Genomic DNA, 23,752 nt, shown 5'->3' with positions numbered 1-23,752 from the left:
TGCTTTGGAAACGCCATCTGCAGGTGTTGTTTTGGGAACGAGCATCTAGTTGAGAGTTGTTTATGGTTGTTTGAAGTTGCACGCGCTGTGTTCTACGCCTACACCTAATAGCGTTATCGGAATGCCTTTCTAAAACGGAACTTGCGGACGCAAGAGACGAGGTGTGCGGCGTGGTGAAAAGCTGCTGGATCGGTGCCAAACGATCTCGCGGCGAACTGTTATTCGTCCCACGCTCGATCGCTGCTGTGTATCTCCAGCTGACTGCACCCCGTCTGTGCCTTCAGCTCAGCGAGTCTTGGAGGGGAAAAGGAGAGGAGAGAGCGCGACAAAAGCCGATATGCTTTCTTGACTTCTTCGGCACGATGGAGGCTTCCGAGGACCAACGGCTGAGCAGCGTGCTGCCTCGACTAGTCGTCAGCTGAGCACCTTAGCAACAGCGGCTGATCTCGACGCAACTTTCGGGCAAGTGCTGGTATAAACCTGTGCGCACGCAGTGACCATCCGTCGCCTTGCTTTCGAGGCTTAACTTGCGGAACCGATTGTGTTTTATCAGTTTCCGCCGCGTCGACGTTTCTTTTCTGCATGACGCGTTGCGCGGAACAAGCGTTAAGAGGCGCAGTTTAGGCACGCGTTTTGCCTTGTAAACTGAATCAAGGGCGCGTTTGTATTCCTGAACCGTAAACCTGCCAGCTTTCCTACCGTATCCGTAGGTTTATGGTTCTCTTGTTTTTCTTTGGTTCGTTGTCTGTTCGCGCACACAGCTGTTGCGAAGTTATAGCGTGTCGACGCGTTGCTGAAATGCGCAGTGCGTCTTTCGTTCGATTTCCACTTTGCGCTTGGCTGGCGTCCCTTATCTGTGCATTTTCTGAACGTCCTCGCATGCTATCTCGGCGCATGTAAAACGTCTCGAGCTGCTATATCCTGTGGTGCTATCATCTAATGCTTTATATATATTTTGATGGATCACTTCTTTCTACGATTTGTCTGGCCGGTACGTATATCGTGCGATGTTCTGTGTATGTAAAGGTGAAATTGTGCGCTCTTGACAACTTTGACTTCCGTGATCTGCTCTGTCGTACTTGGGAAAGCGCGTGTAAGATAACAGGATGAAGATATGTGCATATTCGCTGCCAATCGTTGGGGTGCTGGAAATAATTCCAGTGGTGCATTGCGATGATAATTCCAGCAGGGATGATAACTGACTAGTAATTATGTTTCTGGTCATTTAGGTATGCGTGATTTTCTGTTAAATGTGTTGTCTACATCATAAACAAAAGGGAGATAGGGAGATTTTGGTCTCGTAAGGGAATCCCATTTGGCCTGCTTAGGGGCTGTGCTATAAGGTTTATCAAGAGACGTTATAGTGTACAGCTGTTACTTCCGTGTGTCTCATAAGCGTCATCAGTGGTCATCTTTGCGTTTGTTGAGTATATGGCATTGTGCTGTCTACCAGCTGTACACTTGAGCTAGCGTTAGTGCTTGCAGCCATGAAAAGCACGGTATAAGATTTTCCATATTTAGGAAATTGAAACATTTTAAATGTAGTTGTTTGTGCTGAGGAGAGCTCTGAAAAAGAAACTTGCACATTTATCACTGCGCGACAATCGACACCTTTAGTATTTTCTTTCATACCAAAAGAGAAATTCGTACGTTATTATCGTTTATTTGCACCAGTTTGTATTGTATATAGTGACTGGTGCATGGGCTGCAGGTTGTTTAATATAAGCTGCGGACAAAATACACATTGCAGGACAGACTAGCGCATTAGAGTGTACAAGTGTGATAAGCAACTATTGAATAAATATTATAGTGTTTAGTTTTTCATTTCTTATTCACTGTCTGTGAAATGTCCCAGAGTGGATAGCATGCAAATAAGAAAGCCAATGAGGGGGCACTGTAATATAGTTTAGCTCCCCTGGTGAAAAGCCCTATGCATACCCATGAGTGTTACAATGTTCGCTTGTGAATTAAAAGAAAAAAAAAATACCAGGAAGTCAAGGAACTGATAAAGTTTGAACATGTAGCTCATTTCCTTTGTAGGTATGGGCTAGATACAGTTGAAATAAGTATTGCTGTTTCTCCTTGGATTTCTTCCGATTTCTTAGAGAAGAAACTCACCGAGGTGCCACACATTACGTCTTTGCATTTTGTACGACCTAAACAAATGTAACTGGAGCGCAGTTCAGAAAACAGTAGTATGCACGTTGACTGGCAGGCTTGGCTTGCAAGGACTCGCAATGCATTCAAGTATGAGAACATTTGCCGTGAGCTTGTGCACTGTCGTACTAATTCACCTGGTTTCCACTTAGTATGAGAAGCGCATTCTGTTGGGTGAGTACCACATGATGCCTGCTATGCCATGATAACACAGGAACAAAAAAATTTAAAAAGCAAAAAGCATTTGTGATGCCCTTGGTGCGAGTACCAAAGCACACTATACTTCAGATGCCTTAGACACCCTTGATGCAATGTCAACACGTATAATTTTAGCGCAGATTGTAGATGTATTTATGCAAAACAGGGTGCCAGTAGGTGGTGATGCCTTGCTGGTACTCACAGCTGTTTGCTCATGCAATAAATAGCTTGCTTGCTTATGCTTGAGCTTATAAACTTTATCTCATTTCAGTTATGCAAGTGTGGCAATGTTATTGAATAAAATTAGAAAGCCAATGAGGGATACAGGATACAGCAAAGAGAATACAGATAATATAGAAGACAAGTAGGATTGTTCGAATATTCAAGAACTTCGAATAACGAATCAGATATGGCCCGTTTTGAGGTGGTATTTGAATCCAGTAGTCAGTACTGATAAATTCGAAAAATTTTGAGATAGTTTTTACTTAAATATTTGAAGTCACCAACTGTGTGCATCTAAATATAAAACTGGAGCAGAGAGCAATCAATTTCATCACGGTGACCATGGTAGACATAAAATGCGAGAAGTTACATGTGGAGCATACTAAGTGGCCCAGATAGCCAGACTTATCTGCTCCTAATGCTCCCTTTGTGGTTTTAATTAACAACGCCTCATAATGCACAACACACTAAAAGAAACATGCGGACATTGTGAACATACTAGAATGTGAACATTGTTTTATGGTAATTGCAAAAACAGTTGTTCATTATTCAAAGACTATTTGAAAGGTATTCGTTATTCCTTAGTCAAACAATTCCCACAGTGCCACCAGGCATTATTGCGGGGGGGCATAGAGCAGTGTGAAAGAAAATCTGCAGAATTTCGCTTCACGACATCCGCCAGTAAGGAATTCCATCCCAATATGGTCCTAGGAAAGAAAGAAAATTATAAAAGATCTCAACTCTATTCACTTCTGACGCCGTTCGATTTGTGCGTGTTTGCTCACTCCTGAAGACAAGGCAAAAAGATAGACTGTTCTAAATGTGACCTTTGGCCGTTGTACCATGGAATGGAAACTGTAGCCAGCGATTAAAGTTGTACGGAGATGAATATCGTACTGGTTTGCTTTGTCTGAACAGAGAGGACACATAGATGTAGAAGGAAGAAGGCGAGCATAACGTGAGACAGTCACACCTATTTTGAGGACAGTCAATAGCCTACTCCTTCTCAGTTACACAAGGATCGTTCAAAGCTTTAAATGTAAAGCATTTCTTGGCACAAGTCTGCAAGTGAGTGGGGTCATGGGGAAACGAGCATGCCAGCATTAATAACATTGGGTGCAAAACTCGCTCTGCAGCTCCTTATGCCCTGCATTAGCGAAGATAGTTTAAAAGACATCTGCCAATGGAACAGTATTTTATCACTGCTATAGACGCTCCATTTTAGGTTTATCAAAGGAACATTTGGCAAGAGCTGAAAAGGAAGGATGACAAACTATAAAGGCTTTGCAAGATAGTGTCATGAAAGTCGGATAACTGCACGCTGACTGCTCAACCACCAGCAGCATTTCAGTAGACCCTTTCTATGTTTACAAAGAGGAGCCCTGCAAAGTGTGCAATTTAGTTTTGCCCACGGAAATAGCCCACCAAGTTTAGTTGGCAAGAATGGCACAGATTTGCATTGTTGTTCATTAGCTGCTAATCCTAATTTGATGAGTCTGTGTGTTTGAAGTATCATGCGTTTTGTTTATCTTGAAACGTGACAGAGAAGTCCCTTATATTGAATGCTCTAAAAAAATGCACACTTTTTGGCAACAGTGTGGTCTGGCCCAGTTGGTGCTTGCTGAGGCTCACATTGTTTTGTGCTAAAACAGACAATAAACTGAGACACAAAAAGAACATGCACAGTACAGTACACGCTGCACTTTGTGTTCATGATTTTTTATGTCCCACTGACTTGTCATTGTAGCACTAAATAACATGAGTGTCAACTAACTTCTTTCTTGGAGAAGTGGGCTACAAAGCCATGGGACTGGAAGTCTCACGAGGCTGTAGGTGCACTTGTGACCACAGTGAATCTGAAACCAGTTATAGATGCTAGCAGGTATCGCGTGTTCTGCAGAACTGTGGTGGGTGTTCAGTTCAGCATGTTGCTTGTGTGAAGAGGTTTCCACTGTGTCGGTTTGCTTTTAAAATAGGGCAAAGGGCTTCATACTGGACAAATTCAAGATGGGCACCTTTGCATGAGATTTCCAATAAAAATTTTATGCTTCAGATTACTGCAGCACATTGCAAGTAATACAGTGTGGATGATGAAATATTTGCTGTTCTATTGAAGGCCAATTTGTTTTTGACACTTATGTTGGAACAGTATACATAAGGTTCTCATATTGCCATGGCCGACTGCGTTTCGTGAACCTGTGCACACTGATGTGCTCAGATATTTTTCTTTGTGATTTTTTGTAGCTCCTTTATGTGAAAAGTGGTTATGCCAGCGAAAACGTGGTACATGTTGCATTTTAAATGTCAATCCTGCCATTGGATACAGCAGAAAAGTACTGTCAGCGGAGGCCACCCTGCATGGGGATGCTTCTTTTTTTTTTCTATAGCAAAGTGGGGTAGAGCTGGTATTTTGCCATGCAGCAACATGTTCCATCCTCAGAAGCACAAAAGATGTAACATGGCATTTCTATAATTCTGACACATAACATTCTTTTATTTTTGTTAGAATAACGCAAGTTTAAAGCAGTACTGACAAGACATTCTCCATTCCTGTATTTTTTTTTTCTTTAACTGAAGGTCCTCGCCCTCAATACCCTAAATGAAATATTGACAAGCCTTGGAGTTTCCCAAGTAATTTATTCAAATAACTTTTTTACTAACCAGTTTTTTTTTCCATAAGGTGTATGTGTCATGATGTCATGGCATAGCAGGTGGCCACATGGTAGCAGGACATGGTGACGTTTTGGCAGTCGCTCTGGCTCTTTCTGTTAGCTGCCACACATTGGGCAGCTCAATGTACTTAGTGAGCCAGAGTGAGTGCCGAAAAGCCACAAGTATGTTATCTCAGTATTTAGTCATCCTCGTGCCGGAAAAAGTCTCGGAACATGCTAGGTTGAATGTTGTTTCAGTAAGCAACCTAGTCTTGTTTGACTAGTCGACATTTGACTAGGTTCGAGCTGGTGCACTCAAAGTCTAATTACAGTGAGCTGGTGTGGCGACTTCAGGGCTGCATCATCACCTGTCTTTCATTCTTGCCGATCTTCTGGCCTACCAAGCCTCCTCTCTCAACAGGGGTGGCTGTGTTTTCTGTTGCACAAGCAAAATTTACTCATGCAGCTTAAATTTCATTAACTATACAGTATGTGGTGTGACTAGGTCACCTGCTTTTTGTGCGCAGAGCTTTCTTCCTCTTCTCAACCAGTCCCCTCACGATCTTCCACTCTTGCCTTCCTCCATAACATTACTCTTTTAATGTAATTCTCACAGTTACCCTGCCATAAATTATGCACGTTTTTCTTTATTTGCATAGTTTTGCTACCACTTCCGTTAGTATGTCATGGTTTGTTTGTCTGTCTGTCTGTCTGTCTGTCTGTCTGTCTGTCTGTCTGTCTGTCTGTCTGTCTGTCTGTCTGTCTGTCTGTCTGTCTGTCTGTCTGTCTGTCTGTCTGTCTGTCTGTCTGTCTGTCTGTCTGTCTGTCTGTCTGTCTGTCTGTCTGTCTGTCTGTCTGTCTGTCTGTCTGTCTGTCTGTCTGTCTGTCTGTCTGTCTGTCTGTCTGTCTGTCTGTCTGTCTGTCTGTCTGTCTGTCTGTCTGTCTGTCTGTCTGTCTGTCTGTCTGTCTGTCTGTCTGTCTGTCTGTCTGTCTGTCTGTCTGTCTGTCTGTCTGTCTGTCTGTCTGTCTGTCTGTCTGTCTGTCTGTCTGTCTGTCTGTCTGTCTGTCTGTCTGTCTGTCTGTCTGTCTGTCTGTCTGTCTGTCTGTCTGTCTGTCTGTCTGTCTGTCTGTCTGTCTGTCTGTCTGTCTGTCTGTCTGTTTATTTGTTCGTTTGTTTCAGTCTCCTTTTGTATTTGGCATGTTACTAACATTCACTGTTCACAGTAGGCAAGCAGGGCTTGATTAACCTATGGGCTAAGGGGCCTGCAACCCTGGACTCTCTGAAAAGTGTTTCCGTGATGAAGCCCCTCAACAATTTTAGAAAGCCCCTCACAGGGGCCTCATTGCAAATTTTGGTTATGCAAGACAGGTTGCAAAATGTCATCCAGGGAGCATTCTCCTACAAAATATTTTTTTAAAGGGTTTATTAGTAGCCGGAATAGAAGCAAACAGTATATGGTGTGACTAGGTCACCTGCTTTTCGTGCACAGAGCTTTCTTCCTCTTCTCAACCAGTGCCTTCACGATCTTCCACTCTTGCCTTCCTCCATATAAGAGCCCGAGGGTTTGCATACTGGTGCAGGTGCTTTCTGACATTCACCTAGATTGTATGCCACGTGTGCAGAAGCGCCCATAATAACTAAAAATGTTTGTAGCTTTACAAAATGTGGTTCTTTTTTTGCCGAATGAGTGAGATAGAGCAGTTCATGCTTTTGTGATCATCTTCACGGTTAAGTGATAGCAATGTGCCAGTTAGACAATAAGCATCAGATAACAACCTAACAGAAGAAAAGAAACACGCTTTCTCGAAACAATCATGTTGCAAACATTGTATCAAGATGCAAGATGGCCTCGTATGTCTGTTTCTAGGCATGCAACCTTTTATCTGAGGATAAACTTGAAATCAGAAGGCAATACCCATAAGCATATGCATACTTGGCATCCTAACTGATCACTATGATCGTCGCCATCATCACCGGAATCCTGAGACAAATTTAGCCCCGGGCCCCATAATTTCTTAATCCATATGATCTGCAGGACTTCATTAAAGTTTTACCATACCATACCATTACTGCAGGCTATGGGTGGCGCTGTGAGTGCAGGTGAAGACAATGACGAGCTTGTGGACCACTTGGTCGAGGCCGACTACATCCGTAGTCCAGATGTCGAGAGCGCATTACGCGCCGTCGACCGTGCGCACTACTACGCCGACGGGTGCAAGGAAAATGCCTATAGAGACCTGGCGTGGAAGCAAGGAAATTTACACTTATCAGCACCATGCATCTATTCAGAGGTGTGTCTAGCTTGCAGTGCATTCCGGGTGTCACAAAGTTTGTACACTGATCAAAATAAAGCCAGCACTCGCATAAAGTTGAAAGAAACAAACATATTGCTCACGTTACAGAGCTGCTATGGGTTCCTTAGTCACATTGAAGAGCAACTTGACAAAGCCCGGTTATTTCTGCAGAAGGTGGGGCAGTGTGTAGGTGTGTATCTCGAGATTACCTCGTGTGGGGTTCACTGCCATGCATCCAATTAACAAGAGCGTGCGTGTATTTCTCAGGAGGATTACTCTGGGTTTGGTCTGTTGTGCATGTTGTCGATTGGATGCATAGTGACTCTGTAAACTGGATGTGAGGTAATCTTCTCAAGATCCTTACTCAGCACGTTTTGTCGACGAAGCCCAATATGGACAGCCGTCTAACTTCGCCATTGCCCTCATTGATCGCAACGGAAAGATTATGAACGTGGCTTCCCTGAAGTGCTCAACACCATCCAGAGCGGAGCAGGTAGCAGTTGCTGTAGCACTCCTAGATAACAGCAGATCACAAATCTTCGCTGATTCGAGATCGGCGGTCAGGGGCTCTCGCTTCAGGTTCCATCGCCGAGGAGGCTCACAAAATTCTCAAGCACAAGATAATCTCTCTGTACACCATCACGTGGTTTCCAGCACACCTCGACCCCCAGTTTGACTCCTTGCCGAATCTCAATGACATCGCCTACTCCCAAGCACGTGCACTAACCCACCGCACGGGAGCAGGGGCGAGCTCAGAGTCCAGGGTTCTCTAGTTTCAGGTCACTCACACTACTTTTAATGAAATCACTAAGCACTATCACCTGGGTAAAAGGACTTATCCTCTCCCTCACAGCAAACTGGCTAGACCTCTGGCATCCACTTTACGCGAGCTTCACACTAAGTCCTATCCCAACCTGGCCCTTTTCCATACAATCACTCCAGGGGCTTTTAGCTCTACTTGCCCCCGACTGTGGGGCTATTAGCAATCTCAAACACATGCTCTGGCGATGCCCCTCGTTACAGGGACCCCATCGCATCGCGGAAGAAGAATGGAGCTCTGCCATCCAGAGCTCGGAACTTTCACGGCAAACTTGGGCTGTCCAGAGAGCCGATGATGCGGTGGTTAGGCTCGACCTGCCAGTCCCCACGTGGGACTGGCCCGCAGCTTTGCCCTAGGGCAAAGCTTCTCAAAACCTTGTAAATAAAGTTCTTTGCCTGTCTTTCTGTCTCAAATATGCAGCCGTACTCTACGTCACCCAACATATAAATATTTGGGCCCTCTTGCGTTGCTCTTCAATATAAACAAAGGACCTGCAGGAACTTCGTAATGTGAATTATATGTTAATTTCTTTCAACCTTAGGGGAGTAGAAGCTTTATTTTGGTCATGCACCGCCCTCATCTGATATGTTTTCATCGAACATCAGACTAGCACTTTGTTCTGTCTACTGCAAAAGTTTGCTGGATCATGGGATCAGAGGAAATGTTGACTTTCCAAGCAGTTTATGACTGCAACCAGCAAACCTATACAATGCTTTGATGTTTGCATACTAGTACAGGTTGGAAATCTGAAAACCAGGCTGCATTTTGAGGCTGTGGAGATATTCAACATTTTCTCAGATCCACGGTCTGTAAAATATTACGGTCGACTGTGTGTGTCTGTGACGGATGTTTCACTAAAGACTAATTATGGGAAACGGGGGATATGAGACAAAACAAGGGGGGGGGGGGGGGGGGGTTACTTTTTGCTAACCATTTCGTAGCAGTGGCAAAAGTTGAAGTTTATGCTATAAGTGGCATTACAACATATAATGAACTAACTTTTGCTAATTAGCATAAAGTGGCTTGTGGTAATTACAGAATTTCTCTCTTTGTGCAAATCGTAACTGCTAGCACCAATCTAGGGAGTTACAGACTCTGAATGTGTGGTAAAATGCATTCTTGTTCCAGTGAAACTTCTTTTTTGGAGTGTAGGAGCACATTAGCTGGAGGAACAATCCATTTTGCCATACATATGGGTTTGCATTTTTCAAAACTCGCACAAGGCAACTACATTTCTGGATGTCGTAGACCCGCGCTACAGCCCACAGGTGGCAACTATTGGACAATTTTTTTACTATCGAGTTAAGTAACCTCAAGCAAAAGCTCGCACATGAGTGCACACCAATCCTATCTCGTAGCAAACATTGAAGCAGTGGCTGTTAGCACGTCCTGCCCATCCTATTAGTACTTTTCCTTTGTTGCTGTTGGGCAGTTTTGAACGAGAAGGGGAACAGAGGCCCCAATTTTTGTTGGTCACAGCCATATAAAGCCACACAGCCAGCCTTGAAGGTTACCATAAGTACACAGCAGAATGGAAGAAAAACTAAGAAAGGAGCAATCAACAAGGCACTGCTGTCTGAGCCACACCAACTGAGAGGAAACATTGCATTGAGGCGTAATGGAGAAAGTCTGCTGCCCGAAATCATCTACTTCGAACATCCCTTCTCATCGCCGCTTGTTAGACCACATTGCATTTCCCGCCGTTTGTACAATAATCTCAGTTATCAGCATCTCTGCGGTCACGCCAATGCTTTTAACATGTCTGTATTGCCCTGTGCCATTGTATCATGAAATAATCTACCTTGTAACTTAGCAAACATTCAACATTCTATATCCTTTAAGAAAATTCTGGATATACAATGTTTCTCTAGCATTAAAAAAATATATTCTTGGCTAGATGTTGCTGTTTATATAGACTCAACAGCTGAATCATTCTTAAAATTTCATAATGTGTACAGTTTCTGTGTAAATTCTATGTATTTTCTTACAAGGCAAACGTTTTTCACTTCTTTCTCTTTGTTGTATGTTGTTTTGACTGCTTGTAAGAACAAAAGTGCAACTCCCCCCTCACACAACGTTCCAATGTTGAAACGGCATGAGGTACCTGCATAAATAAACGATAATGATAATAAATAAACATTTATTAAGCAGACGGTTGTGTCATCCTATGGTGGGAGGCCTCCCTTAATCCAGGAAGCCTTGGCGCCGATGTGAAGTAAATAAATAAATAAGCAGTGCGCTCAAGTTATGCTCGTCATTGTTAGGTTCTCTCCAAAAACTTATTACGAAGTGTGTTCACTGAAAGGCATTTCACTCACTCCAATTATGTTCTCAGTTTAAAAGAAAGAAACGAAGAAACTTGTTGTAGGGCCACCTTAAGATAATCGATTTATGCAAACATGGCGTAAAGTAGTCCTCCTACTTGCAGGCTGTAACAAACTGTCGCAGCTCATGGCCCCCACTTGTGTGACATTGCGTAGTGCGATGCACCCTGTGCCGCAGAAAGTCTTTGTGTGCCACAGGTCCTGGAGGCACTACAGTTGCGTCCAGGCATGACCTTTCTCAACCTGGGTAGCGGCACAGGATACCTAAGCACCGTGGCTGGTCTGCTGATCGGTTCCCACGGCGTCAACCACGGCGTGGAGCTGCACGAGGACGTCGTGCAGTATGCACAACTCAAGGTACAGAAGTGCACTCAATGAAACATTCTGCATGGAAGGTCCGCCATGACACCAGAGTTGCTTTATCGCCAACGAATGGCATCACACACAGGATCCCCGGAACAATGGGTTCGCACCGCGATGGTTCTGTCAAGTACCAGAAGTGAGAAGCTCTTCGACAACATGAAGGCCTGGTGGGAAGCGACAATGCCTCCAAATTTTATGCACGTGCTCGTCCCATCTTTATTTGTGTGTGGAATTTTTAGCGCTGATCCTCCCTTAGCAGTTGTGGTTAAGACGATTTGGACGATGAGGTAGAGGTGCGCCATGAGTGGGGCCATAATGTTCTGTGCATTGGAGAGGGGATCGTCCTCTCCCCTTCTTTGGGCTGCCACTAGTCCTCACCTTGCTTTCATATTCAAGCTTTCCCTTTCATCCATGTTGCTCCTTTGGAGCCCATCTCCTGAAACCTTCTATTCCGTGGAAAGGGGGTGTGGGTAGGTTCTGCTCCCTCCCCCCTGCCATGCCAATGACGTCACACAGGGTTTTGTGCATAGTGCCCCCATCAAAATACGATCACCGCAGTTGGGAATCTTAAGTTTGAACCTTATGCTCGGCACTCGGCAATATGAAGAATAGATAACAGATATAGCGTTCATACGCACAATGATAGACAGGTGACAAACAATGAAATTGGCAAATAAACTGTAATATAGCTAAGAATTGATGTGACCATATTCAGCAAAAGTAAGCAGTATAAAGAAACACGCGCACACACACACACCCTATAAATGCTATTAATGGGCATTGGTATGGTGCAAACAACTTTTTAAAAATCATGCACCTTTGTACTTTGGCTAAAGCCTTCGTGCCTACAGTGCAAACAGCGACATAATTGTTTTTCTCTCTCTCTCTCTTTTTTTAACAGGTGTCGCAGTTCTTGCGCTCTAGCCAGGCGCTGGAAGAGTACGACTTCTGCGAGCCGTGCTTTGTTGTGGGCAACTGCCTATCACTGGAGACGACTGGCCGCCGCTATGACAGAGTCTACTGCGGGGCCTCTTGTCCCGTTGAGAAAGTGGCCATTCTCACGGCCCTCCTCAAGGTTGGAGGCGTGCTCGTCATGCCCTGCAATGATCAGGTATGTCATGGTTATGAAAAGTAATTTTCGAGTGAGAAAAATTCGCCGTACTAGACATAACACAAGAGTGCTGACAGTTACAAGTTAGAGCATTTATCATACACGGACGATGCATGAAATGTCAGAGGCGTATGCAGAGCCTTCTAATACGTCTTTGAATGCAATAGCATTAAAGGGCCAGTTGTGGCAATTCTAGAAGCGAGAAAAATTCTGTGCGCAAGACACACGGAACATGTACAAAATGCAAAGCGCTGGCAGTTCTTGCTTACAGCATTTGTCAGATACGAACGATATGTGACTTGTAAATATGCGTACAAAATTCTTTTATGTGCCTTTGAATGAAGTACAGTGAAAGCTTGTTGAAGCAAAGTTGAAGGAGGCAAAATTACTTTGTAACTTTGTTATGTCCGTTATTGCGTGTTCTGCAACGTCGATCTCCATGGGGATTTCAATGGGAATTTTACTTGATTTTTTACATCTATTATTAAATTATATCCAGTTTCGTTATAATATGGTTTGACTGTACAGCACCACCTCATTTTCGGATTTCACAGGACTGGTAAACAAAAAAAGCCCAAATTAACCAAATGTTGCATTTTCCAAGGATATCACGACATTAGACGCTTACTACATCAACACACCTTTTTTAACTGGAAGCAAGGACAGATCCTGTTTCTATATTGTGCAAAAGCATTGCGGAAGCTGCAATCTTTTGTCATCTTGGAACTGATCCACTCTCGCTGTGACAAGTCCTCGCCACTTGCCTCACAGTGCAGCTGCAGCGCAAGGCCCGCGTCTTCATCTGAGATGCACTTTTTGCTGCCGTGAGCACACCCCAATCATTTTTTCGCCAGTGAGTCGGTCGGCAGTGGATCGTCTGTCCATCGCAGTGTAGCCTACGGGTGGGATGCCACTGTGCGGGCCACTGCACTTGTTTGTTTGCAATGCCTAAATCTGGTGAGAGACTTCCCTCTAAGGAAAGGGGGGGGGGGGAGGGGCAGTCTCTTGCCTGTTGGCACCACAAAGAAATAAAAACCAAAGTACAGAAGAGTGCTGGTGGTCTGAAAAATTGAGGTCTCTGTTGTTCTCGTCACTCTCAGCTGGTGCAGGTCAAGCGCACGGCCGAGGACATCTGGGTGGAAAAGAACATCCTTCCCGTGTCATTTGCCAGCCTCGTGCCTCCACAGAAGGGCTGCCCCGAAGTGGTGCTGCGTGAGTGGCCTTCTGCTCTCTCTCTTACACCGCAGTACGGCCGACTTACATTAATTCGACCTTGACGGGACCAACGAAATTGGTAAAATTATTCGGCTGGTCGAATTAGTCGAGAGGGAGAACAAAAAGAACGCCGAAACAAGGTGCCGGGGCTTCATTTGGCAGTAGGTAACTATTCGTCTGTAGTGTTCCTTCAAAAGGTCCTCACAGGAAGACTCTGCAAAACTAAAGTACCATCACCCTTTCTTTTTTTTGGCGGGGGGGACAGCCGACTACCAGCCGGGCAGCCTCCAAGAATTGAGCCGTGGCGTGATCCGGTGTCTGCTCCGTGCCCGGCTGGATCGGGAGAAGCTCCCGAAGCCTCGCCGCCATCTCGCTCCCCCGCGCCTGCGTAGTAGCAGCAGTAGCAACACAGTGGTGCCCTTCAGAGGCACCGGCAGCAGCACCTCCACCGGGGGTGACTCTGGCAGCAGCAGCGGTGACGAACCGCACCGCAAGCGCTCGGCCGGCGGAGAGACTTCGCTCTTGTGGAAACGCGCTGCTCTCGACGATGTTTGCCCACAAGCAGTGGTAAGAGGCTCTTTCTTTTCCTTCTTCCCTGAAGTGGCTGGTGCCAACAGCAGGCACGAACAAACGTTTATTGAGTTCGCTGTTTACCGTATTTACTCGCATAATGATCGCACTCGTGTGATGATCGCACCCCTGAATTTTGTCATCAAAATTTGATTTTTTTTTTATTTCCCGTGTAATGATCACACCACAAACTTGCTGCAGCGATATGTCATGTGCCAAATCTAGCTAATATTGATCGCACTTACCATCTGTCGAATGCTACGCGAACGACTCTTCAAGACAAACCAACTGGTCTGCACGCACCAAACATTCTTAAGTAGATGCCTCATTTCATTGCTTTCATCACTTTCCGCACTTCCATGACTAAAAAAAAGCTGCAACCAAACTTGCCTTTATTATGTGTAGGCTTTTTAATGGTTGTAGTCAACAACAAAAAAGGCGCTTTTCGAGTCTTCTCATCTGCACTCATGGGCACACAACAAACCGCGAGCGGCAACGATAGTAGCCATGTTTACACTGATACGTTAAAAGTGCACCCTATTCATACGCCGACGCTTGTAACACAGCTAAGAGATTCACCCACCCTTAGCGGAAACATGCCGTATTAGGATAGTAGTGAAGACGGATGCCTCAGTTTCTGCAGCATGTCGGCCATGTGTTTCGATGTCACTGGCAGCTAAGCGCGCTCATCTGTTTCTGTCTCCTCAAAGTGGACATGGCGACGTTATTGCCGCAGACTTGCCGATATTAACGATATTATTCATTACTGATACGGAAGAAACTGTTTCAATGCACGTAATGTACTCACGAGAAGAAAAAATAATCGCGTCCGGCGCATTCAGCTTGCTCCGCCGGCCGCCATTTTTGTTTTGGTGTCCCGCAGCAAATGCGGGACGAAAAAAATTTCTTTTCGTTTTGCGGGAAATTTAACCTGCGTAATGATCGCACCCCTGATTTTGTGTCAATTTTTCTGACAAAAAAGTGCGATCATTATGCGGGTAAATACGGTAACTCTTTCTGTACCATGCCCATTGGGTATCGCTAGCCCGCTAACTATGGTTTGAAACGCCAGTTTCTAGACTTTCTTCGCCGCTCATGGACACACTGCGCTTTCGGACGTGAAGGAGGAGAACTATTTTTCTCTTTCCTAAGCAGTTCGCCTTTTTCCCTCAGGTGGGGATTTTTGAACGCACTACGAAGTTTTCGCGCTCATTAAAGTAGGAAGCAATAATGGCCACCTGCTGTCGATTTGAAACGCTGCTTTCGAGACCTTCCGTGCTGCTCACGGACACTCTGCGCCATAGAGTGTGAAGGAGGAGAACTACGTTTTTTGTTTTCTAAGCAGCTCATTCTTTCCCCACCTGGCGTTAATTTTTGAACGCACTCTGAAGTCCGGTGATCATCAAAGCAGAAAGCAAAAATGGCCACCTCCGGGAGCAGCGTGCGCGCTTCGAAAGATCGCAGATCTCGCAATTCCACTGCGTTTGCGGCTGGCTGTATCCGTGGATCGAGCAGCAGCGGGTCTGAGGATGCTGCCTTTTCGTCGGACTTTGAATCTGAGACCGACGACGTCGCAAGCGACCCAGAACATCAACAGCCACAGCCTGGCACGCCAAACTATAGTGCTTGCACTTAAATTTTTGTAGTGGGATACCTGTTCAATGAAAATTTTTGTTTTTTTTTGGAGATTGTGCCAATTAGACAGCAACACATTTTGTATATCTCATAATTTTCTTTAATTTTTTTTCTGAATAGATACAAGAATGTCTTTAAGAACTTTGAAAAAACTTTGTTAAATTTTATTCTACGATCTTGATTCTGGCAATTTATCTTTTTTATGACATATATCTTGTTAATAAAACTTATATGCGTGAAAAGCGCATTCATTCTGCCTCTTGTTTATGTATTACATAAAATATTGAGTGCAGTAGTTCCTTCAGAAAAAAGGAATCTGGCGTAACCTACAAAAGACACCTATTTTACCCATGGTAGGGAAAGGGTTAGGTAGCCGCCTGCAGCTACTCAAGTAGCCACACACATGCTGGTGCCGTTGACTGATGATGCATCGTTGTCGTTTGTCGGCAGCAAAGCTGTGTATGTATCGGGAATTACAAGTGCGGATTAAATGCCTCTGTTTCAAATCGGAAATTAAGTTTGATACAGTAAAAGCTAGTTAATTCACAACTTGTTAATTCGGAATTTCAAATATTTAGAAGTAGCCACCGCGGTCCGTCCAGCAATGTATTGAAAGCAATATGCAACACATCCCGCTAATTCACACTGAAATCCGCACCATCACCGATAATTTGAACTCCGCATCATTGTGGTTGGGGAGAGTGCTGACACGTAATGTGTCACATTGTGACACGTAATGTGACACGTTGGTGACACGCACAAAGCCACGCGGCCACGCGGCTTTGCTTTTTTAATCTGCGGCCCTTTGTTTAGGCCTGACTGGAGAGAGATGTGTTTGCGCCTAGCCAGGCATGGCCAGCGCCTCTGTTGCAGGTCTCTTCTCTTCCGTGAGGTTTCGTACAAAGCTCAAGGGCAATAAAAGTCGCCATGCGCCGTATGTGCAAGCAAAAGCGAGCGAAGAAGGTGGGGCGGATGAGCACCCTCTCCTGTCGTGCGCGAAGGAAGGGTTGGGGGGGGGGTACATTCTTTTCCGGCAACTGCTGCTTACGGCGCGGCCATGCAGGCACCGTATCTTGAAAGCTATGTGTGACGTGGCCAAAGTGTGCACCCACATGGGCCTCATCTTCAAAGTGATCTGCAATGTTTGCGGAGTGTGCGTAGTGCCGCTAGCTTTGTATGCGCTGTGCTTTCTTCATTTCGTTCGCATCGAAGCGAGAGCTGTACGAAGGTCAATTCTCTCGCTGCTACTGCCGCGATTCCCCATTCCAGCATGCGAGTTTCCGCGGTCATTGAGCGAGAAGTTTTCATGTTTACCTGTGCGCACGTGGCACCGTACTTGTTAATTTAGTTATTATGTGAATGTTTACAAGATTATACTGCCGATAAAGCTACAATGCTTACTTCGTATAGCTATCTACTAATTTGCTATCGCAATTGATGCTTTGCTTTGGTGTGAAACTGAAACTTTTTTTTTTCTTCGTGCCAATTGGCGCAACGAACACGCCGATCGAGCTAGAGCCACCTTGACATCGGGCACGTCGGACCGCAGTGGCCGTGTCTGGTTACGTTGGCTGCGTCAGTGCTTTGAAGTATAGACGTTGTTGTTCACACCAACGTGACATAGCGTATATGCGTGCATGCTCATGCCATGTCGGACTATATATGCACCTTAACCGTGAGATTTTTTTCCCTGACTTCCATAAGTTTGATTTTTGTATATATTGAATTTTTGTAGCAGCCCCTCAGAATTCGAATTAACGAGCTTTTACTGTATCTTCTAATATTCTAATGTGGCCAGACGCATAGAGAAACACCAGTAGGTTGGCCAGCCACTCTCAGACCAACATGAAACTGTGTGGTCACCTAATCCAGCCACAATGGTTCTGTGGCTGTAGCATTAAGCTGTTTGAGCATGAGATCGCTGCTTTGATTCCCAGCCATGATGGCCACCATGCTCATGTAGAGTCATGGACAGTTTAAATCCAGCAACTTCCGTTAATTTGATCTTTACAAGACCGACAAAGTTGATTGAACTACCTGGCAGGCCGAATAACAGAAGAGGTGTAAGAAAAAGTTCGAACATGTCACTGCTTCATTCAGAAGTATATTTGCCCAATTCTAACGCACCGCCGTATCTTATATAAAGCAGTATGCACCCGAATCTAACGTGCACCAAATTTCATAACACGAAGAAAAAAATGTAGCATGCCTCTGATTCTGGCAATCACGAATAAGATATACTCAGGAGGACAGTCTATTGGGCTTGTTGATCTTTGGCCATCCAGCTAGTTGATGGGTGCACGTCAGCGCCGTCAACTAGCCCAACAGCACCTGTTCATGTTTGTTTTATTCTTTTTGTGTCCGTTTATCCTTTGCGCTAAGATACCGTAGGTATTAAAAATTAGATGGAACCTGTAGAATTTACCTTCACAGAATGGAAATTTATTTGCGCTTAATCTCCGTCATCGATATCAAACAGCTTTTTTATCCCTGTGTATGGACTATGTGTCCTCCGTGCGATTGATTGTGTTTGACATTCCACCTTTCTTGAACAACTCTGTAAACACTGTGAACAGTATGATGATCTGCACCTAGACAAACCACTTCGCCAGTTCATCCTGCGTTGCATAGAAGTCTCCAAAGTACTGAAAAATGTGGTGCGACTCTGTTGCCGCTGCCTTAGCGTGCCACGTGATCTGTAGGTGAGCACGGTGGGGGCTCCTTCCTGCCTTCTTAAGCCAGATGGAAAATGGTGGTGCATGTCACTCTGCTTGCTCTGGTTCGCAGCCTTGGATTCCTGCACGTATTTCCTTGTCATTCTTGCGGCACACGACATTACAGTAGCCAGCAACGCATCGAAACTTTCACCTTTGGCTCGGGTTTGTTTGAAAAATGGTCCATGGGAGTGAGAAATTTTGTTCGAAATAACAGTTGGTTGCTTTTTGGAGTTCGAATTTGCTGAAGTGTTTCTCTTCAAGTACATAGGACTTTGCCGGGATCAACAGAGCAGTTCCAAGTTTGCCATCAGTTCCAGTTATCAGAACTGCACTGTATTTGACTTGGGTGTAGAAGCCTGTGATCCAGCTTCTAATAAACCATTGTTGAAAGCAGCACTTGTGTGTGTGTGTCTCGACTTCTGTCTGTGTTGTCTCAGGCTTGTGCACTAAGAACTAGAAGGTATGCCACCTTGAAGTACTTGTGTCAGCTAGCCATGACATCATTAATTTCTATGGCTAGTGCTTGGGCCTAGTTAATCATTTATCATTGAAGGTGGACTACATTGCATTCTCAAAGAACTGAACTTGGCAACTTCCAATAGCTTTTACCCAGCCACAGCGGTCCAAATACTGTGACAAAACATACTTTGGAACCAATGGCGTCACACCGGTTTACCAGCACTGAGGCTTCGTCACACAATTTAAAAAAGAAATTGACATTTAGCTTCATTTTCTTTTGTAATAATCTTACACAAAAATTTAAGATGTTGGGCTTCGAAAGAATACTTTACCAGTCTAGACTGATTAAATGTTTCTCTTTAGTGTCCTTTCAGATGATCTGTGTTTGACGGCTAGTTTGATTACAGTAGAACCGCCAGATAACAAATACGGATATAACGAATGATCCTTTATAACGAAGCAGATCAAAATTTTCTTGTCGATATTTAGTGGACAGCGAACATATGCTTATAACGAATATCGAGAATAACTAAGGTTCTTGTTTAAAAAAGAGAATGCCAACTAGGAAAAAACAGTGAAAAATTTATATTCCCAAGGTTTTAGCACGAGAGCCAAAATGTCTTTTTTCAATTTTTTTTTTCAATTTCACAATTTATTTATTTATTAGTAAAAATACAGAGAATTGCATGTGCGTAGTATACATAAGGAGGTCCCAAAGTCAAAGACTGTATCGGGACCTCCTGCTAAAGACACTGATGATGTTATACAAAGTTTAAAGCAACAGTAGTATAGATGAGAACTAAGAGTAATATCGAAACATGTTTATAGCATATGAGTAATAAGAACACTTGTTAACAGCAGGACAATATAAAAAAAAAACGGAATAAAAAAAAATGAGGAGAGTTTCAGTAAGTGTTTATTATGAATGATTTTAGTTCTTTTTTAAATTGGTATAAAGTTTTTGCATTTTTGATGATAGGGGGTAAAGTGTTCCAAAGCGATATTGCGGAAAATTCCGCAGTCTGTTTACCATAGTTAGTTCGCACTTTAGGTAGAAGAAAATTATTATTGAGTGCAAATCTAGTGTGACTATGAGCTATTAGGTCACAAGGTGAAAAGCAGATTGATGGTAGTTCCTTAGTCATATATTTGTAGAATAAAATTCCTAGATTATATTTGGTCAGTTCTGAAATGGTTAGGATGTTGTTTTCATGTAGTAAGGATTTTCCATTAGCAAAGCGTGAACTGCTTGTAATTATTCTTATGGATTGGTTCTGGATTACCTGGAGGGATGCCAAGTGAGTGTTATAAGTGTTACCCCAGCATAGTATGCCGTAGTTAATATGAGAGTGAATGAATGAGTAGTATAGCGTTTTAATTGGTCACTAAATATATATATATTTTTGGGCGTCGGCATTCTCTTCCTTTTCTCATGCCTCTTTCCGACCTGACAGGATTTTGTCAAACCTCGAGATGAATGAAGATATTTTGGTCCGACTTTATTATAACTAGGTTCAACTATACCTTGCCCTTCATGCCGCAGCAACAGGATCGACCCCCCTTGCTGTGCCAGAGGATCCTCGAGCTGCCCTTGCCACCTCGGCTCAAGACGTACCTGAACTTTGGCCGGCAGCTCTGATTGGCTGCAGGCCTTCGCCGCAGTCATCCGCAGAGCGCGCAGGGGCGCCGTACACGCACAATCGCATGGCGACAGCAGCACGAGTACTTCAAGTCAACATGACCCATCTCCTGTTTCTATTCGCATGCCGGGGGAGCTAAGTTGTAAGGAGTGCCAAGCACCCGGTCGTCAGTGCTCGACAAACTCATTCTTCGTGCAACAATGGCCTCTCCTCCGAGGCCGTTGTTCACGCCGATCGGTACGCTCCGAAAAGTGGCCTAGCTGTGCAATGGTTTCAAGTCTGCGATGAGAAGTCTGCTTTTCTGTGATGTGTTGAAGACAGAACACACTGTTGTGTTGTGGTCAGTCAGATTGCCTGCTCACGTACGAAGCACATGGACAGTGCTTGGTGAGCATTTTACTGAGGAGTTTTAGCCACTGACAGGCTTTTTTAGATGATATGTACGTTGAAGTCCTCTTACTTTACTGTTACAAAGGTCTGTGAAAGAACACGCAGTTTTGTGATGAAAATGTGCGTCGTGGCTTGTTCTGTTTCATGCTTGGCATGCCGCTGTCTTGAAGTCGTGCGGCCTTGCCCACAATGCAGAATTCACTACGACGAAGAGTGCCGTATTTTCTTGCATGCAACGTGCACTATAAGTTTAATTCTCGAGTACAAAAGTGGGGTTGCGAGGAGTTCTTTCTGCTTTTGTGTGTACGTGATCCAGGAACTTGACAGCGGTGCGCTCTGCACTGCTGTAAAGCCTCCCTTCAGCACATCAACAGAGAGCAGTGGCGGAAGCAGTAATTCAAAACGACTGTTTCTGGAGCCCTGCGTCGTGCTGAAGGTGTGCTGGGTCACTTTTATAATGATTGCAGCATTGTTATACGTGGTTGTCTGCGCAGGCTGCATACACATTTGTTTTGTTTCTTCTCTCTCTCTCTCATAGTTATATGTATGAGCAGATTATGCTTGCAAAAATAAAGCACACAGTTGTAAGAGAACAAAAACGTCATCTCGTTGGACAAATTTAACAACGTACAAATTTGTGATACCGATTTCCGCATTTTGTAATTTGAGCATGTACTTCAGGAAGAAAAAAAAAATATTCTTTGTTTCTGTGTGTGTGGGTGTTTTTTTGCTGTGATGACAAGCTTGCGGGTGAAGGATTGCTTTGCAGAGAGAGCCATATCCATGGTTGCCCATTTGCATAGCCACTGTTTGTATTTTCTCTAGTTATCACTTGTGGCGTGTGTTATGTGTTTGTGTCTGGAGCCAGGTTTCTTTTTCACCCCTTTTTCTTTACGTAAAAAAAAAGGAGACAAGTGTACAGCATGTTGTGGTATAGTGGCTTTTCTGGCTAAGCCACCAACTTCCTGCGCTCAATTCTGCACAGAACTTGAAACTTCCAAGGTGGATTTTGTGCAATGCCATGCTTCAATGCAGTACTTCACTTTTTTGTATACAGGATAGATCAAAAGAGCATGTTGTCTGTGGCAATGCCAGGGCCAAAAAAGTAATTTTCTCGGTGACACGAACAGTGGCATCACCTGCCAAAGGAAAAATGCCCATCACAAAGATAGGGAAAGGGCAGTTTGTTTCCAGAAATATAAGGCTGCATTAGTGAAAGAATTTTTCTTGTCCATCATGACTGCAGACGACACGCGCCTCTGGGCTTGTGTTCATGAGACTTCACTTGCACAAGTACCATCCATGATCAGCCATTGCCGTGACAATTGTCCCATCACGTCTGTAGGTATCGTTAGTGGCAGGCACCTGAATGCTGCCAGTCACTGACGAAGCACAATTGTGCTAGGAGGATCCCTGTGAACGCGGATGGCGGTTTACTTCAAATGAAACTGTCAAGTACTGCACCCAAACATGGCATTGAACAAAGTCCACCATGAATTGCTCGTCATGTGTGAAATTTAAGCCCGAATGAGCAAACAAGAGCCATCAAAACCAAGTTCAGTTATAAGCGCGACGTTTGGCACACTTCCCAGCGAAGCTGGTCCACGCTGTGTTGCCATGTTGCGGCCACAGTTTGCCGTGTAGCTGCCAAGAAAGGAGTCGCCAGCCCGATGACAATGTGGCACGCCAAGTACAAAACAGAGCACGGGAGACGTGTACTTTGGCCACAAGCTTCACAAGCAGCGTTAGCACAAGACTGTGACGTAGCCAAAGCAAGCAACTGTGTGTGACCTGAGGCCTGGCCACCCCCCTACGACCACAAGAGTTCACCTCTTTCTTGCTTGTTCCGAGTTAGTGTTGAGGCATTAATGTGACTACTCGGTGGTCGCTGAGGAGCCTGGGGGCTAACACCCAGTGTAAGCCATAATAAATGATGGGATACGAGACTATACGTCCCTGTTTTCTTTATTTATAGCCCACATGAAGATACTGGTGGAGTACGCCTACTTTTGAGGTGTTAACTGTACCACATGTTTCTTGCGTGTAAAAAGATGACACTTGTGTACTTTCACATATAGCAGACCACACTGCGAAAGCTAAGCAAGTGGTGTGGCCATAACAGTTTCGATTTGAGAGTTTCGAGGCGCAATTGTTTTGACCTTCAACAGTTTCTGCCCAATAAGTACTTCATATGTGTCACAGCCACAATTTGTGGACGTAAGGGAACATAAAATTGCGTATTATTTGTGCGCCTTTGTGCTCCGAGTATGCGTCGTACTGCATTTTGGTTGTTAGGGCAAGCGGAGCGCTGAGCCGGCTGGTTGAAGATGTATGTTGTTCCGCTCATCTTATGGTAAATAGGTTCAGATATATGATGCTTTGCATGTAGTAAATACAATAAATACATCATATTTTGTGACACAAAAGTATGACTTTTATGTTGCATAGGTGGGCCAAAAATAGTTCGATGTCCGCCACTGCGGTGTCCCTCATGGCCCATTGTGCAATTCTGGCAAGTAAAAACTTGGCAGTTTAACTGTTAAAAAATGTATAATACTGGAAATACATTGCAAGTATGCACTGTAGTTTTTTCTCGTCTAGCACATATGCTTGATATTTGTGTCTTCTGCAATGCGGAACAAAAAGGAACTAACATTTTCAGAAACCTTTACTTCAACTGTATGCATTTGTAGCATAATTTTAGCTGCAGCTTGAGGCACTTTTTAGCAGGAAATTGCCTGTCGTTATATTTATGAAAACGCACAGCTCTAGTGTCTGTTGGCAGTCAAAGCTGCTTGTAGTGAACCCGCAAAAAGAAAATTCCACAGTTCAGAATATCTACGTATTTGAACTTTGGGATGGCAAATTATTCAATATTGATAATGAATTCATTATAGGCATCCCCTGCTAACCATCGGCTGGCGCTGTACTCCATAGCTGCAGTGGTGCTGGATTGTTTTCACTTTGATCATTGCTTGCGTGTAT

General features: G+C 44.3%; 1 protein-coding gene across 5 annotated transcripts; it reads left to right on the top strand.

Moving 5' to 3' along the window:
- The first annotated feature begins 76 nt into the window (after window positions 1-76).
- On the top strand, window positions 77-22,718 carry LOC135907791 (protein-L-isoaspartate O-methyltransferase domain-containing protein 1-like). Of its 5 annotated transcripts, none has more exons than XM_065439531.1 (7): window positions 77-472; window positions 7,305-7,520; window positions 10,866-11,024; window positions 11,932-12,141; window positions 13,242-13,353; window positions 13,622-13,923; window positions 20,281-22,718. In XM_065439531.1, exons 2-7 carry the CDS (start codon window positions 7,308-7,310, stop codon window positions 20,374-20,376), a joined length of 1,092 nt encoding a protein of 363 aa, XP_065295603.1. In that variant the 5' UTR covers window positions 77-472; window positions 7,305-7,307; the 3' UTR covers window positions 20,377-22,718. The 5 variants fall into 5 exon arrangements, with proteins under 5 accessions (XP_065295603.1, XP_065295602.1, XP_065295604.1 ...); XM_065439530.1 differs by having other exon boundaries at window positions 80-462; XM_065439532.2 differs by lacking the exon at window positions 77-472 and adding an exon at window positions 561-706.
- Window positions 22,719-23,752: the final 1,034 nt, after the last annotated feature.

The sequence above is a fragment of the Dermacentor albipictus genome, chromosome 6 (genome assembly GCF_038994185.2).
Source record: "Dermacentor albipictus isolate Rhodes 1998 colony chromosome 6, USDA_Dalb.pri_finalv2, whole genome shotgun sequence".
Classification (NCBI taxonomy): domain Eukaryota; kingdom Metazoa; phylum Arthropoda; class Arachnida; order Ixodida; family Ixodidae; genus Dermacentor; species Dermacentor albipictus.
This window is presented reverse-complemented; position numbering and strand designations above follow the sequence as displayed.

Excerpts from the sequence above, each read along its gene's own strand:
- LOC135907791 (XM_065439528.1), top strand. The coding sequence starts at position 959 with ATGGATCACTTCTTTCTACGATTTGTCTGGCCG. Across the intron at positions 992-7,304 it reads TTCTACGATTTGTCTGGCCG|GCTATGGGTGGCGCTGTGAG; the intron begins GTACGTATATCG and ends CCATTACTGCAG. Across the intron at positions 11,025-11,931 it reads TGCAGTATGCACAACTCAAG|GTGTCGCAGTTCTTGCGCTC; the intron begins GTACAGAAGTGC and ends TTTTTTTAACAG.